Genomic DNA, 18,169 nt, shown 5'->3' on the forward strand with positions numbered 1-18,169 from the left:
ACAGGCTCTCCAGTTTTGTCCGGGAGTAGCAGAGTTTCCTCCTCATACCCGCTGAGAGGCCAGATTTCCTGCTGCTTGCCATTCCTCTGCCCATGGTAGTCCTTTGTCTTTGCTTGTGCACATGATTCCCCATTGCAAAGAATACAGAGATTTACACATGGTACAGACTAATTCACAATGCCATTTCACCCAGATATATTCAGACATTCCCTTGTGAACATGCTATTAGGTGCAGGCAATGCAGTAGTCTCTTCACTTCTCACTCAAACATTGCAGGAAACATGATGTGGGACAGTGGAATGGTAGGAGAGGACATGTACCTATGAGGGGGATGGTGGAGTTGCTTGTTCATATTAAGGGTCTCTATCATTTCAACATTGATACTATATGGTCCTGGATAGTGTGGGGGTGAGACATGCTTCCAGCAGTGTCTCAGCATCTGCATGGGGACACGTGCCTTCATTTACAGTGGCCAGCCTGGGGAGGTCATTAAGATGTTTCTGGCACTGAATAGCTGCTCGTGGGGTCGGAATTGGCTGCCAGTGCCACCTTCCTCCAGACTGCCTGCACATCTTTTTCTGGGACACAACTCCCTGGGTGCCAAACAGCCTTTGTCTTCTGGCCTTTATCTCTACCAACATAACCAACACTGCAGCTTCTGAGAATATTGAAGCCTTAGTCATTGCAGATTCCCAGTAATGGTATTCATCCTTTTACCATCACTTTCCAATGTTCAACTCCAGCTCCAGCTCTTCCACCGCCTCCCTCCCTGGCCCCATTTTAATCTCCTGCTGTAATACTGGCCATTTCAGCCAAAGCAGCTTTTTAATTGCTGTAGTTAGCCGAGTTCCCATTCTTCCCTTGAAAGAGGCCCAGTCAGGAGTGGGATTCTCAATGAAATTCCATCTTCTTCATATTAAATGAGCACCCAACAGGAAAATACAGTGAGGTGCCAGTGAAATCACGTTGGTGGGTGAAAGTCTTGCCCTGTCATTTTTCCGACAATCTCAGGAAAATCCAAGCCATAGTGCATGTTTCATAACATCTCCCTCAGCTAATAGAGAGATTTGTAAAATCAGGCACACATTTAATGACTTTAACATTTATCTGTTCTTTTATTTGTTTCTTTAAAAGGATAGCACACAGTTTTCCACAAAAGATATAGGATAGTATGGATGAAATCTGCTATGAGGTAATTAAATCGGCATTAAAACCTACTGTGCTGCAGTACAAAAGCCTTAAGCTGTAGCATTTGAGTTGATTCAATGTGGCCAAATCTTACTAGCCTTGAATACTATCTCACAGCAAATCTTCAGGCTTCAAAAGAATAACAGAGCATCTGTTTAAGGATGAGTGAACTGTTCAGTCTTAATGTTTCCCCTTAGTGGTGCTGATATTTGAAATGGAAGTGACTTTATGGGCTATATTCCATTGTTCAGATTTTTTTGCCCTTTCCCACAAAAACGAACAAATTAGGAATCTGGCAAAATATACGATAAGATGTTACTGAAATAGAACTCTTTCTGCTTTGAAGAAGATTGAAGAAAAATATAATTGCTTCAAAGCAACCTGCCCTTTATACACACAACTAAATATTTGAAATCATGTTACTGCGAAGTTTTGCTGCAAATCTTCCATTACTAACTTACAACTAGCCTGGTCCCAGTGGAAACTCCATTATTGCACTGTAAGATCAACAGGAATTTAAATTAAACCAGTTAAATTAGAACTAAGGTAGTTACATTTAACCTAAACAGTTAAATTAAGACTAATCTGGTTAAAAGCAAGTCCAGGAAAAATTTCTTCACATAAAGGGTTGTGAGGAAGTGGAATGTATTGTGCCTGGTGGCTACAGATGTAGAATCAACTAAGATGTTTAAAAGGGAGTTAAAATTATTTGAGTATTAAGGCATATGGATCAATGGTCGGAAATTGGAATTAAAGAGATAGAGCTGACATAGCTAACCAAATGGCAGTGCAGCCTCGATGGATGGAATGGCCTACTTCTGTTGTTATGAGAAGAACTATTGTTTGTCTCTTGGGTCAGAGAATCAAGTGTGGAAGTCAGTATACCCGATTTGCAGCATTTCTAATTTTCCAGTCATTAAAATGAATGACCAGAAAATTGTTAGCACCGTGATTTGGGCACGCTGACCTTCCTATCCGATTCTCCAGTCCAGGCTCCAAGTAAGTGACATTTTGTGCCAGGAACAAAGTCTCAGAAAAGGTACTGATGCGCGTTTGTAATAACAAGGTTTGACTGTACCTGCAATTCATTCATCCTTTAACTCACTCACCAAATAATTATTGCATCAAGCAGTAATACAATATTTAATAAACCAGAGAACATTTTAATTAGAGCTGGGAATAATCAATTGTGTTTGTTTTAATTAACTATTTAAGAACTGCCTGAATACTTTGGATATTAAATTAAGATATATACAATCAAATAGTTAATTAAGTCCAGCAATGCTAACTTTTGAAAATATATATCCTTATGTACATTTCATTATTTTGGACAATGAAATGTTACATTACCAGATATTATTGTAATCTGTCAAACAATTCTATACACAAACAACACAAAACAAATCATTCCACTGCAAACAAAAGGAGGAAAAAACAATGAACACAATTAATCCATTTTAGTGTCTGTTAGATTAAGTGTCCAGTTCTTTGAAGAACCCCTTCAGCCACATTTAAATATACAATTCAAGAGTCAATCACAAAGAGTCCATACCAGCCAACACTGGGCAGGTATTTGCATAATTAAGTCCTGAGGAAATGGATCGGAGATGAGCTCATAGTTTGGTACTGCTGAAAGTTTAAGCACTCTAAATGAGTCTGCCAAGTCAACAGTAAGTATTCTAGTAGTACTCTTTTGGAATTCCATTTTTAATACAGAGTTCTTGTGCTTTGAATTAAAGATGAGTTTTAATGTAGAAACAGGCTATCTACAGCTGTGGTGCTGTACTTGCAGTCTTTTCAAAGCTCATTCTGTCCATTTTCCTCTGCAGTTTTAAACATGAGGATGGAATTGTAGATTTTCAGAGCTGGTCCTAGTTTAATGCTCATTATTTTCACAATATCTGTCTGTGTCAGTAGTAGAAATGCTTCTCCGTCAATTTGCTAAAGAAAAATAAAAGTTATAAAAGGTGTTAATATATATTCAACTGATCCATATGTAACATTGTCAGTGGTTATTCATATTTTGAACTATATTTTTCAAGGTGACAATGCTGTAACATTTGGGCCTCTGAGTAACAAACCTTTGAGGATCATATATTTAGTATAACATTTTATAATATAGTTTCTTTATCTTACCAAGACGACTTGAATTTTCTTAAAATTATAGCCTGTAATCTGCACATGCATTTATTTTTTTTAATTAATTGCCCTTGAGAAGGTGGTGGTGAGCTGCCTGAATGAACCACTGCAGTCCGTGTGGTGAAGGTTCTCCCACAGTGCTGTTAGGAAGGGAGTTCCAGGATTTTGACCCAGCGACGATGAAGGAACGGTGATATATTTCCAAGTCGGGATGGTGTGTGACGAGGAGGGGAATGTGTAGGTGGTGGTGTTCCCATGTGCCTGCTGCCCTTGTCCTTCTAGGCAGTATAGGTCACGGGTTTGGGAGATGCTGTCGAAGAAGCCTTGGTGAGTTGCTGCAGTGCATCCTGTGGATGGTACACACTGCAGCCACGATGCGCCATTGGTGGAGAGAGAAGGTGGTGGATGGGGTGCCAATCAAGCGGGCTGCTTTGTCCTGGATGGTGTTGAGCTTCTTGAGTGTTGTCAGAGCTGCACTCATCCAGGCAAGTGGAGAGTATTCCATCACACTCCTCACTTGTGCCTTGTAGATGGTGGAAAGGCTTTGGGGAATTGGGAAGTGAATTACTCGCCGCGGAACATCCAGCCACTGATCTGCTCTTGTAGCCACAGTATTTATGTGGCTGGTCCAGATAAGTTTCTGGTCAATGGTGACCCCCAGGATGTTGATGGTGGGGGATTCGGCGATGGTAATGCCGTTGAATGTAAAGGGGAGGTGGTTAGACTCTCTTGTTGGAGATGGGCATTGCCTGGGACCTACTGGCACGAATGTTACTTGCCAGTTATGAGCCCAAGCCTGGATGTTGTCCAGGTCTTGCTGCATCCGGGCACGGACTGCTTCATTGTGAGGGGTTGCGAATGGAACTGAACACTGTGCGATCATCAGCGAACATCCCCACTTCTGACCTTCTGATGGAGGGAAGATCATTGATGAAGCAGCTGAAGATGGTTGGGCCTAGGACACTGCTCTGAAGAATTCCTGCAGCAATGTCCTGGGGCTGAGATGATTGGCCTCCAACAACCACTACCATCTTCCTTTGTGCTAGGTATGACTCCAGCCACTGGAGAGTTTTCCCCCTGATTTCCCTTGACTTCAATATTATAATTTGCAAATTATGACCCTGTAATTTTGCTCCTACCAGGCCAGAGGTACATTGTAATGCTGCATGTCTGACATTACATTGTCATGGCTATTTATTAGATTCCAGCTCCTCACATATGTAGTTTACTTACCATGATAAAAAGCTAATCACTTTTCACAAAAGTAGGTAAGAAAAAGGAAAATGATTTCATTTTAAAATGTATCTCCTGCGATTTTATATATTTTTCTTAGCCCCTTCGGGTCCCCTGCACCATGAACTATATATGAGCCAGCTGTATGATTTCCCTTTGCTGCCAAAGCACAGCTCCAGCTGAGAAAAAAAAAATATTCTCCAGCTTTTCCTCCCTCCCTTTAGGATCCATCACGCCTCCACTTTGCACTTTTCCCCAGTGACCCATCTGAAATTAGAAACTCAACATGTCAAAAAATGCTGTCATAAACCCACAATCTATTACTCTGTAGCCAACCAGACCTACAGTGTGACACATCTGATGTCCTAGCTGAGCTTCACCTCACTCAGATCTTTACAATCCTTCAGAACTGAATGTAAAATATATCTAACAAATTACATATTGGAAACCAATCAACAATTTATTTTGAAGACCGAGGTGAATGTAGGAACTCTAGGGCACCAGGGTCCCAATCGACTGAACTAATGTGATTATTCTAAGATTCAATGTGACAATTAAAATTCCCACTTCATTTTAACAGTAAATTAGTTAAGGAAATGCATCACTTTAGTTTGAGTAAGCAGTTCCTTACTCATGACTGCATCAGTGAAATTTATGTTAATAACACAATTAGAATGTAAACAACAAGTGGTCTGGTTTGGTTCTATTAAAAAACCTCTAGAAGATAAATACGTAGGGGGTAATTCTGACTGTGCAATTGTGTAAAACGGGTGATAGCAATAGAAATAAAAACCCAGAGATGAAAAACGGGCTGCTGATTCGCTATCACCCATTTTACATTATCGCCCAAAGTCAAAATTACCCCGTAGTCTATAAAGACCACCAGGTCTATGCAATCCTTTAATTTTCTATTTTACTTTTAGCATTACTTCTCGTTTGGTAATCTATTCAAATGTAACACTAACCTTATGATTTATTTCTCACTGTTACTCAGTAATCCTTGTACTCTTCGGTTTTGCCTATTTCTATCATGGAGAACCCAAATGCTTTCTCCTAAATATCCTCCACTTCAGTGTTTCAATAAAAGCTGAAGTCCCATAAAGGTCATCCTGCAGATCACCAGGTACTTCCCCAACATAGAAAGATCCTTTGGAAAGGGTTAAAAACATTGGCTCCAAAATTCAGACGTTATGCATGGACAGGAAACCAGTGGATTTTTGGGGTGAGGATTCGAAATTGGGCGGAGACCGGATCTCCACTGCAAGTGAGAGCAGGAGGAAGAAGTGCCCATCCTCCGATGAGTGATACTATGCAAATGATGGGTTTACGACAGGACGCTATCACCTGCCCTAAATTCCATCATTTCCATCCTAAGATCCAGCCCTCTAAAAAACACAACCATAAAACAGGTGATTTTCAATGCATACCTGAAGGCCACATTAGTTGGATTCTTAAAGGTAAATTGTTTGTGTTTCATAATGCTGTTATAGTGAGTTATACCTTCACTTTGAATAGACTTTTTTGGACTTTATTTTTGAGTCTCCGAGCTTTCTTTGGAAATCTCCTCAAGACTGTTCTTTAGGGGATTTCCTTAAAAGATTACCCCAAGACTGTAGTATAGGTTTCCCAATGTGGCCCTCTTTATGATACATATGTTGGAAGAAGAGGAAGAGGCACAGCACACAATCTGGAAAGCCAGGCACATAAGGCAGCACCACAGATGATCTAGACCCTCCTGCAGATACCCAGCCATCAGAATGTATAGGCCTAGAAGATACTTTTTGAAAATATTCTTAGGGTTATGCATCACGGGGCTATGATTCACTCCAAAAGCACTGGAAGAGCTTTGTTTCATTCTATAGGGAGATCTACAAACTTCAAGAATCACGACAGTGTTTACTATGACTCAGAAAGTCACTACTGTGTTTGATTTCCTGGCCAATGGGCAACAGGCAACTGCTGCCAGGTTGGTCAATTTGCTGTCCACTCTTGTATAAGTGGAGTTATATATTCCCTGTTCGCCAGGGCAGCTACATCTGATGCAACAGCAAGACAAATGAGTGAGCAGGCCATTAATTTTTAATCAGCTCACTGGGTGTCCGCGGGTGTTTGAGCAATAGATTGCACCCATGTAGCCTTGTGAGCCCCTGTCAAAACACACCAGTCAACCAAAAGGGATTTCACTCCCTTAATGTCCAATTAGTGTGCAACTACAGGCATGGATTTCTACACATCATTGCCCAATATGCAGGGAGCTGCTATGATTTATTCATCCTTCAACAGTCAGTGATCCTGCATCCTTTTAGAATCAAGGGCAAGACACTGGATGGTTTCTTGGAGACAAGGCATTTTCAATATTGTTATGGCTGCCAATACCGTTGGAGGAGCACTACTATAAGGCACACATCCATATTTGAATTAAAATTGAACAGACCACTGCCATGCTGGAGAGAAGATTCAGGTGCCCAGCTAGATCCAAGGGCTCCCTTAAGTACACTCCAAGTACTGTTTCACAAATTGTGGCTGCCTGCTGTGTCCTTCATAACAATGGTCTTCAGAAAAGACTGATAACTGAGAATCCTAAGGAGGAGGCAAAGTCAGCAGCAGGGAGTTACGAGATAGACTAATCTGGAACACTTTCAAGAATGTATAATGCCATTATTGCCATTCCACCTCTACAATAATCACGTTGCTCCATTGAATTTCACCATCATTTCAAGACACAGCTTACTTAATTAAAAGCAGAAGTCCTATGAAAGTTCTGAGGCTTTAAACATCTTCACCTGTTCCAGGACCAGGTTATGTTTCGTTCAGGACAACAATGAATATCATCAATATCTTTAATTTTATAGTTTTTAGACTTCATAACAAAACAATCACAAGGTTCATCACTGTGGACTCCCCTTGTGACTTATAAATTTTTCTTCCGTCCTTTCTAATACTTCTAAGTGCCATCTGAGGGCCTGGGGTCTGAGAATTGTACAGCTGCTCCACAAGACTGTGAGCCTCTTGTAACATAGGTGGCCCTCCTCTTGGGGCTGCTGAGTTCTTGGATGGATCTGCAACAGACTGTTCCTCTCGACTTATCTTCTCTGAAAGCCTTGTTTTTTTTTATTCGTTCATGGGATGTCGGCGTCGCTGGCGAGGCTGGCATTTATTGCCCATCCCTAATTGCCCTCGAGAAGGTGGTGATGAGCCGCCGCCTTGAATTGCTGCAGTCCGTGTGGTGAACGTTCTCCCACAGTGCTGTTAGGAAGGGAGTTCCAGGATTTTGACCCAGCGACAATGAAGGAACAGCGATATATTTCCAAGTCGGGATGGTGTGTGACTTGGAGGGGAACGTGCAGGTGGTGTTGTTCCCATGTGCCTGCTGCTCTTGTCCTTCTAGGTGGTAGAGGTCGTGGGTTTGGGAGGTGCTGTCGAAGAAGCCTTGGCGAGTTGCTGCAGTGCATCCTGTGGATGGTACACACTGCAGCTACAGTGCGCTGTGGTGAAGGGAGTGAATGTTTAGGGTGGTGGATGGGGTGCCAATCAAGCGGGCTGCTTTGTCCTGGATGGTATCAAGCTTCTTGAGTGTTATTGGAGCTGCACTCATCCAGGCAAGTGGAGAGTATTCCATCACACTCCTGACTTGTGCCATGTAGATGGTGGAAAGGCTTTGGGGAGTCAGGGGGTGAGTCACTCGCCGCAGAATACCCAGCCTCTGACCTGCTCTCGTAGCCACAGTATTTATATGGCTGGTCCAGTTAAGTTTTTGGTCAATGGTGACCCCCAGGATGTTGATGATGGGGGATTCGGCGATGGTAATGCCGTTGAATGTCAAGGGGAGGTGGTTAGATTCTCTCTTGTTGGAGATAGTCATTGCCTGGCACTTGTCTGGCCCGAATGTTACTTGCCACTTATGAGCCCAAGCCTGGATGTTGTCCAGGTCTTGCTGCATCCGGGCATGGACTGCTTCATTATCTGAGGGGTTGCGAATGGAACTGAACACTGTGCAATCATCAGCGAACATCCCCATTTCTGAACTTATGATGGAGGGAAGGTCATTGATGAAGCAGCTGAAGATGGTTGGGCCTAGGACACTGCCCTGAGGAATTCCTGCAGCAATGTCCTGGGGCTGAGATGATTGGCCTCCAACAACCACTATCATCTTCCTTTGTGTGAGGTATGACTCCAGCCACTGGAGAGTTTTCCCTCTGATTCCCATTGACTTCAATTTTACTAGGGCTCCTTGGTGCCACACTCGGTCAAATGCTGCCTTGATGTCAAGGGCAGTCACTCTCACCTCACCTCTGGAATTCAGCTCTTTTGTCCATGTTTGGACCAAGGCTGTAATCAGGTCTGGAGCCGAGTGGTCCTGGCGGAACCCAAACTGAGCATTGTTGAGCAGATTATTGGTGAATAAGTGCCGCTTGATAGCACTGTCGACGACACCTTCCATCACTTTGCTGATGATTGAGAGTGGACTGATGGGGCAGTAATTGGCCGGATTGGATTTGTCCTGATATTTGTGGACGGGACATACCTGGGCAATTTTCCACATATCGGGTAGATGCCAGTGTTGTAGCTCTAGAGGCGCAGCTAGTTCTGGAGCACAAGTCTTCAGCACTACAGCCAGGATGTTGTCGGGGCTCACAGCCTTTGCTGTATCCAGCGCACTCAGTCGTTTCTTGATATCACATGGAGTGAATCGAATTGGCTGAAGTCTTGCTTCTGTGATGGTGGGGATATTGGGAGGAGGCCGAGATGGATCATCCACTTGGCACTTCTGGCTGAAGATGGTTGCAAACGCTTCAGCCTTGTCTTTTGCACTCACGTGCTGGACGCCGCCATCATTGAGGATGGGGATGTTTGCAGAGCCTCCTCCTCCAGTTAGTTGTTTAATTGTCCACCACCATTCACGACTGGATGTGGCAGGACTGCAGAGCTTTGATCTGGTCCGTTGGTTGTGGAATCACTTAGCTCTGTCTATAGCATGCTGCTTCCACTGTTCATCATGCATGTACTCTTGTGTTGTAGCTTCACTGGGTTGGCACCTCATTTTTAGATATGCCTGGTACTGCTCCTGGCATGCTCTTCTACACTCCTTATTGAACCAGGGTTGATCCCCTGACTTGTCGGTATTGGTAGAGTGAGGAATATGCCGGGCCATGAGGTTACAGATTGTGCTGGAATACAATTCTTCTGCTACTGATGGCCCACAGCGCCTTATGGATGCCCAGTTTTGAGCTGCTAGATCTGTTCTGAATCTACCCCATTTAGCACGGGTTATACTGAGTTATAAGGTCTACAGGAGAGACAGGGAAAATGGAGGAGGGGGAGGAGTAGCCTTAATGATTAGAGATGAAATCACTTCAATGATAAAGGAGGATATAACGAGAGGTAAGCAGCCAGAGACCTTATGGGTTGTCCAAGAGGCAACAAGGGGGCAAGCCATACTAGATTTAGTAATGAGTAATGAACCAGATTTAGTTAACGGCTTAACTGTACGCGAACATCTATCCAATAGCGATCTTAACACAATCGAGTTCAATGTAATGTTTGAAAGGGAAAAAAGTGAGTCAGCTGCTAAGATTCTCGACTTGGGTAAGGCCGACTTCAATGGGATGAGACAGAGACTGTCCACAGTAAACTGGGCAAATCTGTTACTGGGTAAAACGACTGATGATCAGTGGGAAATGTTTAAAGAAACATTTAACGTGATACAGAATCAGTTTATACCCCTGAGGAGCAAGAACTCTACTTGCCAAAAAAAAAGCCATGGACAACTTAAGAGGTAAGGGACATAATAAGACATAAGGAAAGGGCATACAAAAAGGCAAAAAATGGCACAGATCCTGGCGAATGGGAAAGATACAAAGATCAACACAGGGTCACAAAACAGATCGTAAGAGCTACAGAAAGAGAGTATGAAAAGAAACTTTCAAGGAATATCAAAACCAATACGAAGAACTTTTATAGTTATATTAGGAAAAAGAGGGTGGTCAGGAGCAGTGTTGGCCCCTTGAAAACTGAAAGTGGGGATATTGTCATTGTCAATGGGGAAATGGCGGACATGTTGAACAATTACTTTGCATCAGTATTTACAGGAGAAAAAGAGGATAGCATGCCGGAAATCCCAAGAAATTATTGAATCGGGGACAGGGACTCGATAAGATTAACATAAGTAAAGTAACAGTAATGAAGAAAATAATAGCACTAAAGAGTGACAAATCCCCAGGACCAGATGGTTTCCATCCCAGGGTTTTAAAGGAAGTAGGTGAGCACATTGCAGATGCCCTAACTATAATCTTTCAAAGTTCTCTAGATTCAGGAACTGTCCCTCTGGATTGGAAAATTGCACATGTCACTCCGCTTTTTAAGAAAGGAGAGAGAGGGAAACCAGGGAATTATAGACCAGTTAGCCTAACATCTGTTGTGGGGAAAATGCTGGAGTCTATAATTAAGGATAGGGTGACTGAACAACGAGAATTTTCAGTTAATCAGAGAGAGCCAGCATGGATTTGTGAAAGGTAGGTCATGCCTGACAAAACTGATTGAATTTTTTGAAGAGGTGACTAAAGTAGTGGACAGGGGAATGTCAATGGATGTTATTTATATGGACTTCCAGAAGGCATTTGATAAGGTCCCACATAAGAGACTGTTAGCTAACATAGAAGCCCATGGAATTGAGGGAAAAGTACAGACTTGGTTAGGAAGTTGGCTAAGCGAAAGGCGGCAGAGAGTAGGGATAATGGGTAGGTACTCACATTGGCAGGATGTGACTAGTGGAGTCCCGCAGGGAACTGCCTTGGGGCCTCAATTAGTCACAATATTTATTAACGACTTAGATGAAGGCATAGAAAGTCTCATATCTAAGTTTGCCGATGACACAAAGATTGGTGGCATTGTAAGTAGTGTAGATGAAAACATAAAATTACAAAGCGATATTGATAGATTAGGTGAATGGGCAAAACTGTGGCAAATGGAATTCAATGTAGACAAATGTGAGGTCATCCACTTTGGATCAAAAAAGGATAGAACAGGGTACTTTCTAAATGGTAAAAAGTTAAAAACAGTGGATGTCCAAAGGGACCTAGGCTTTCAGGTACATAGATCATTGAAGTGTCATGAACAGGTGCAGAAAATAATCAATAAGGCTAACGGAATGCTGGCCTTTATATCTTGAGGACTAGAGTACAAGGGGGCAGAAGTTATGCTGCAGCTATACAAAACCCTGGTTAGACCGCACCTGGAGTACTGTGAGCAGTTCTGGGCACCACATCTTCGGAAGGACACATTGGCTTTGGAGGGAGTGCAGCGTAGGTTTACTAGAATGATACCCGGACTTCAAGGGCTAAGTTACGAGGAGAGATTACACAAATTGGGGTTGTATTCTCTGGAGTTTCGAAGGTTAAGGGGTGATCTGATCGAAGTTTATAAGATATTAAGGGGAACGGATAGAGTGGATAGAGAGAAACTATTTCTGCTGGTTGGGGATTCTAGGTGTAGGAGGCAGAGTCTAAAAATTAGAGCCAGACCTTTCAGGAGTGAGATTAGAAAACATTTCTATACACAAAGGGTGATAGAAGTTTGGAACTCTCTTCCGCAAACGGCAATTGATACTAGCTCAATTGCTAAATTTAAATCGGAGATAGATAGCTTTTTGGCATTCAAAGTTGTTAAGGGATATGGGCCAAAGGCAGGTATATGGAGTTAGATCACAGATCAGCCATGATCTTATCAAATGGCGGAGCAGGCAAGAGGGGCTGAATGGCCTACTCCGGTTCCTATGATAGTGCCACACAACACGTTGGATGGTATCCTCAGTGCGAAGATGGGACTTCGTCTCCACGAGGACTGTGCGGTGTTCACTCCTACCAATACTGTCATGGACAGATGCATTTGCGACAGGTAGATTGGTGAGGACGAGGTCAAGTAAGTTTTTCCCTCGTGTTGGTTCGCTCACCACCTGCCGCAGGCCCAGTCTGGCAGCTATGTCCTTCATGACTCGGCCAGCAGTGGTGCTACCGAGCTACTCTTGGTGATGGACTTTGAAGTCCCCCACCCAGAGTACATTCTGTGTCCTTGCTACCCTCAGTGCTTCCTCCAAGTGGTGTTCAACATGGAGGAGGACTGATTCATCAGCTGAGGGAGGGCAGTTGGTGGTAATCAGCAGGAGGTTTCCTTGCCCATGTTTGACCTGATGCCATGAGATTTCATGGGGTCCAGAGTCAATGTTGAGGACTCCCAGGGCCACTCCCTCCTGACTGCATATCAATGTACCACCACCTCTGGTGGGTCTGTCCTGCCGGTGGGACAGGACATACCCAGGGATGGTGATGGAAGAGTCTGGGACATTGGCTGAAAGGTATGCTTCTGTGAGTATGGCTATGTCAGGCTGTTGCTTGACTAGCCTGTGGGACAGCTCTCCCAATTTTGGCACAAGTCCGCAGATGTTCATGAGGAGGACTTTGCAGGGTCGACTGAGCTTGGTTTGCCTTTGTCGTGTCCAGTGCCTAGTGGTCCATCCGGTTTTATTCTTATTCTGACTTTTTTTAGCAAGATTGTACAACTGAATGGCTTGCTAGGCCATTTCAGAGGGCAATTAAGAATCAACTACATCGCTGTGGGTCTGGAGTCACATATAGGCCATCACTGATACTAGTATTTTAATTCCAGATTTTATTTAATTAATTGAATTTAAATTCCCCAGCTGCCGTGGCAGGATTTGAACTCATGACTCTGGATTATTAGTTCAGGTCTCTGGATTACCAGTCCAATAACATGACCACTATGCTACCATAGTCCAGGCCTCTAGATTACTATTCCAATAACATAACCACTATGCTGTTCTGTTGACTTTCTCCCACCTGTGAAGACATCTGAGAGGACTGAATATGGAAATTTGCTGTGCTGTTGTCCTCCGAGAAAACAGTCTCATTGGAGCACTCTCCTGCTTTCCCAATATGCATGGAAACAGGATATTGGTAGCCAATGATCTGCAAGAGAACAGAGCTTTTGGAATCACGAGTATTCCTTAGACCCTGAGATAGAGAATATACTAGATATCCTCCAATCTCTCTGAGATGCTTCCCTGGATATGACAGAATCCAGCAGAAATATTTCTCTCTTGTTTGGTTACTCAAGGCCTAAACCCCAGTAGTCAATGTTTGCATATTGGAGGTACTGACTTGCTTACAGGCCTCTGTGGATCCAGGATCTTTGCAGATGTTGCTGCAGTTAACACTCACTCCAGCATGCACTCATTAATGAAAAACCCTCTCCAATATTACCACAAAGGATGGCAGTGGAATCTGATCAAAGCCCTGCCACCTGCGGCACATCTTTGGATGTGTCTGCAGTACATCCATATGGTTCTGATGCTATGCAAGCATTTGTCTTTGCACGACAGAATCACTGAGATCATCATCCAAATGCTCAATAGCTAGGGGCTAATGTCTCCTCAGCCTCCACTCAGGAACTTCATTTTTCACTTATCTAGCTTCTTGTGAGTTGTGTCAATTACGTATTTATACGACCTGGATCACCTCAAGGGAATCTATTTGGGCTGGTAAGTGGAAGTGATAAGGTTCATGACAGAGTCGGCGAATTTCTGCTGGCAGTACCAGATGTTGAAGAACCTGCATTGGTTCCATCTATCTCCTTCTGCAGCTTCTGTAAAATGAAGCAGCTTATTGTTTCATATCAGGCCTTGTCTCACTAAAATGATCTCAGTCCCCCTACTGATAAATTGCAGAAGTGCAGAAAGGCATGTGTAAAAGTCGCAATATCCAGTTCAGATCACTAGGGTATACTATTGTTAACCTCTGGGTTACACTATTATATAATTACATATTGGGAAGTAAGGACACATTCTTGAATGTATTATGCATGGACTGCTTATGAAAGTGACCAGCGCCACTGTACACGAAAGGCTATCTAAGGCAGGCCTGAAACTTGAAACAGACATCTTCCACAGAAAAGACTGGCATCAGTTGATTGACAAGATGAATGCTATTAATAACACCCAAAGGAGCTGGCTATGCAAGAAGATGGTAGATCTGATGATCTGAGGTAAGTTGCTAAGGTAAGACTACACAATAGCTTTCTATATCAAGTAGTGCGGTTACCACAAAATGTTTCCCCATTACTTTTACTGCTATTCCATCCTAAGCATTCATATGACCTTAAAGCCCTTTGAATGCTTATCACATACGGCTGAACTGCAGCAGAGCATAAACAAAAAGTACAACTTATAAATGAAACTGTGGTCATACTTAAATCTTAAAGGGGCTTCGCACAGCAAATCCTTCCAACACAATCTAGCATTTACTGGTGCAAACAGTAAGCTGCATGATGGGCACTTGCAAATCACTGCATGTGCTCTTTAAACTTGCAACATTGAGACTACTTCTCTGGTTGTAGAACATGATGGTGCACGACAGAAGACTGAACTGTATATGCAGACCTTTAAACAGTACTTCCACTGCAATATACTTCCCTAAATGACATTAGAGAACCCGCTGGGTTTTTATGACAATCCAACAGCTTCATGATGACTTTCCACTGATACCAGCTTTTTATTTACAGATTTCTAAAAACTGAATTCAAATTCTCAAACTGTCACAGTGGGATTGAACTCATGTTCTGTGGATTATTAATGCAGGCCTCTGGATTATTAATCCAGTACATAATCACCACACTACCATACCCCTTACATAGAAGCACTAAAGACAACCATATTGTTTGCAAGCATTTGGCAGAATAAAAGTGAAGAGTGCAACTTTAAGGGATCTGCTTCTGACATGTGAGAACCAGGCTAGGTTTTAACATCCATTTCAAATAGGTTCGATTAGGGATTGCATATGCACTACGGAAAGCCAGGTAGGTCACAGAAACATAGAAAATAGGAGCAGAGTAGGCCTTTCGGTCCTTCGAGCCTGCTCCGTTATTCAATATGTTCATGACTGATCCTCTGTCTCAATACCATATTCCCACTCTCTCCCCATACCCCTTGATGCCTTTTGTGTCTAGAAATCTATCTAGCTCCTTCTTAAATATATTCAGTGACTTGGCCTCCACAGCCTTCTGTGGTAGAGAATTCCACAGGTTCAACACCCTGAGTGAAGAAATTTCTCCTCATTTCAGTCCTAAATGTCCTACCCTGTATCCTGAGACCGTGACCCCTCGTTCTGGATTCCCCAGCCAGGGGAAACATCCTCCCTGCATCCAGTCTGTCTAGCCCTGTCAGAATTTTATATGTTTCAATGAGATCCCCTCTCATTCTTCTAAACTCGAGTGAATACAGGCCGAGTCGACCCAATCTCTCCTCATACAACAGTCCTGCCATCCCAGGAATCAGTCTGGTGAACCTTTGCTGCACTCCCTCTATGGCAAGTATATCCTTTCTTAGGTAAGGAGACCAAAACTGCACACAATACTCCAGCTGTGGTCTCACCAAGGCCCTGTATAACTGCTGAAAGACATCCTTGTTCCTGTACTCAAATCCTCTTGCAATTAAGGCCAACATACCATTTGCCTTCCTAACTGCTGGCTGCAGCTGCATGTTTGCTTTCAGTGACTGGTGTACAAGGACACCCAGGTCCCTTTGTACATCAACATTCCCCAATCTATCACCATTTAAATAATACTCTGCCTTTCTGTTTTTCCTTCCGAAGTGGATAACTTCACATTTGTCCACGTTATACTGCATCTGCCATGTATTTTCCCACTTCAACTTGTCTAAATCGCCTTGAAGCCTCTTTGCATCCTTCACACAACTCACGATCCCACCTAGTTTTGTGCTGTCAGCAAACTTGGAAGTATTATATTTGGTTCCCTCATCCAAATCATTGATATATATTGTGAATAGCTGGGGCCCAAGCACTGATCCCTGTGGTACCCCACTAGTCACTGCCTGCCACCCTGAAAAAGACCCATTTATTCCTACTCTCTGTTTCCTGTCTGTTAACCAATTTTCAATCCATGCCAGTATATTACCCCTATTATGCAGTCACTGGAATGAGATCTGGATTACTAATGAAGTTCTCGCATATTCAGTGAGTTGAGGAACTCAGTTTTTCCTAGCCCCTATTGCTGGTGGGAATTTGCAGTCCTATATTATTACTTCAGCTCCACAACAATATCATTTTACATCAATATCACCTTTATTACCTTCACAGCTAAGTCTTGCTAATTTATAATGGGATTTTTAAAAAAAATCAAAAAATTATTTTCTGAAAATGAGCCTTAGATGCTACAATATAAAGAATAGCAAATGTCTGGCAGTAAAATTAAGGGACTAAAGCTTGGGTTTCTGCTAACATTCATTAATCACTTGAGCTTTGCACTTGTGATTCATAATATATTCACAATCTCTAAATACTGCCGTAAATCTCAGAACCAATTATAATAGCAACCAACATTTTTACATTTAACACTTCACTACTCCAGCACAAGACATACCTTGGACTCGATATTGCCAGGGCAGCGGGTTCGCGGCTGGGGGTCTATTGGGCGCATGGGTAACGCACCCGGTGAAATCAGTCTGCCCTGCGCGCAATTGCAGCCTAATTGGATCCACTTACCTGGTCTTCCGGGTTCCCCGCTGCTGAGCTGCGCGTCGGGTGGACTGCGCATGCGCAGTAAGGTCTGTCGGGCGGGAGGAGGCGGCCTGCCTCTGCCACCAAGAAGGTCCGGCTCAAGGTGGCAGAGGAGGTCACCTGCACCACCAACATATCGCCCAACTGCATCCAATGCAGGAAGCGCTGCAATGACCTAAGTAAGTCAGCCAAAGTGAGTACACGTACTCATTCCCCTACACTCCCTCTGCCACATCACCGCCCCCATCCCACATCTCCTTCTGCACTACTCTGTCACATCACCCCTCACATCCACTCAAAGCTCATCCTCATCTTACCTGCACTTACTCACCTCGCCAGTACTCATCCCACCACTACCACTCAACCCAATCCTCATATAATCTCATGGCTCTATCTCATATTCACCCTCTCATGCATCTCTTTCACGGTCAGCCTCACTCAACCTGCCACTACCTGTGCTGCAGCCACAGGGCATGCATCATATATGTGCAGTAGGCAGCGTAAGGCAAACGTGTCATGAGCATGAAGGGGATGCACAAGGGTGTTTGAGGGTTTGTCATGGTTTTTACTTATATTTAATTTCTGACCAACTCACATCACATATTATATTGGCACCACTACTGCCACGTCTTTGCGAATCCTGTCTGGTTTGTGCAATAATGCCCTTTCCTGAGGATCACAATGAAGACCCACACCTGATGCCACCCATTGTGTCACTGCAGAGTGGGTGTAGGTGTATTTGCAGGGCTCTTTTGTGCAGAAGACTGAGAGACGTCGGCGATGTCCCTGGTGGCACCCTGGAAGGATGCGGAGGAGAAGTTGTTGAGGGCAGTGGTGACTTTGACAGCGACAGGTAAGAAGATGCTGCTCGGGCCAGCCGGGAGCAGCTCAGCATGAAGGAGGCTGCAGATGTCCATGACTACATGTCGAGTGACTCTGAGCCTCCGTGTGCACTGCTGCTCAGAGAGGTCCAGAAAGCTGAGCCTTGGTTTGTGGAGCCTGTGGAGAGGGTAGTGCCCTCTGTG

The 18,169-nt window shown here is 43.6% G+C and overlaps 1 protein-coding gene across 2 annotated transcripts in view; it reads right to left on the reverse strand.

Moving 5' to 3' along the window:
* Window positions 1-1,095: 1,095 nt before the first annotated feature.
* l3mbtl3 (L3MBTL histone methyl-lysine binding protein 3) overlaps window positions 1,096-18,169 on the reverse strand; it is a 181,940-nt gene continuing 164,866 nt past the window's right edge. For both annotated transcript variants that reach the window (XM_067984557.1, XM_067984556.1), the window contains one exon: window positions 1,096-3,129. In XM_067984557.1, the coding sequence (XP_067840658.1) occupies window positions 2,986-3,129 (144 nt within the window). In that variant the 3' untranslated portion in view covers window positions 1,096-2,985. The remainder of the gene's footprint in view (window positions 3,130-18,169) is intronic.

The sequence above is a fragment of the Heptranchias perlo genome, chromosome 5, assembly GCF_035084215.1.
Source record: "Heptranchias perlo isolate sHepPer1 chromosome 5, sHepPer1.hap1, whole genome shotgun sequence".
NCBI lineage: Eukaryota > Metazoa > Chordata > Chondrichthyes > Hexanchiformes > Hexanchidae > Heptranchias > Heptranchias perlo.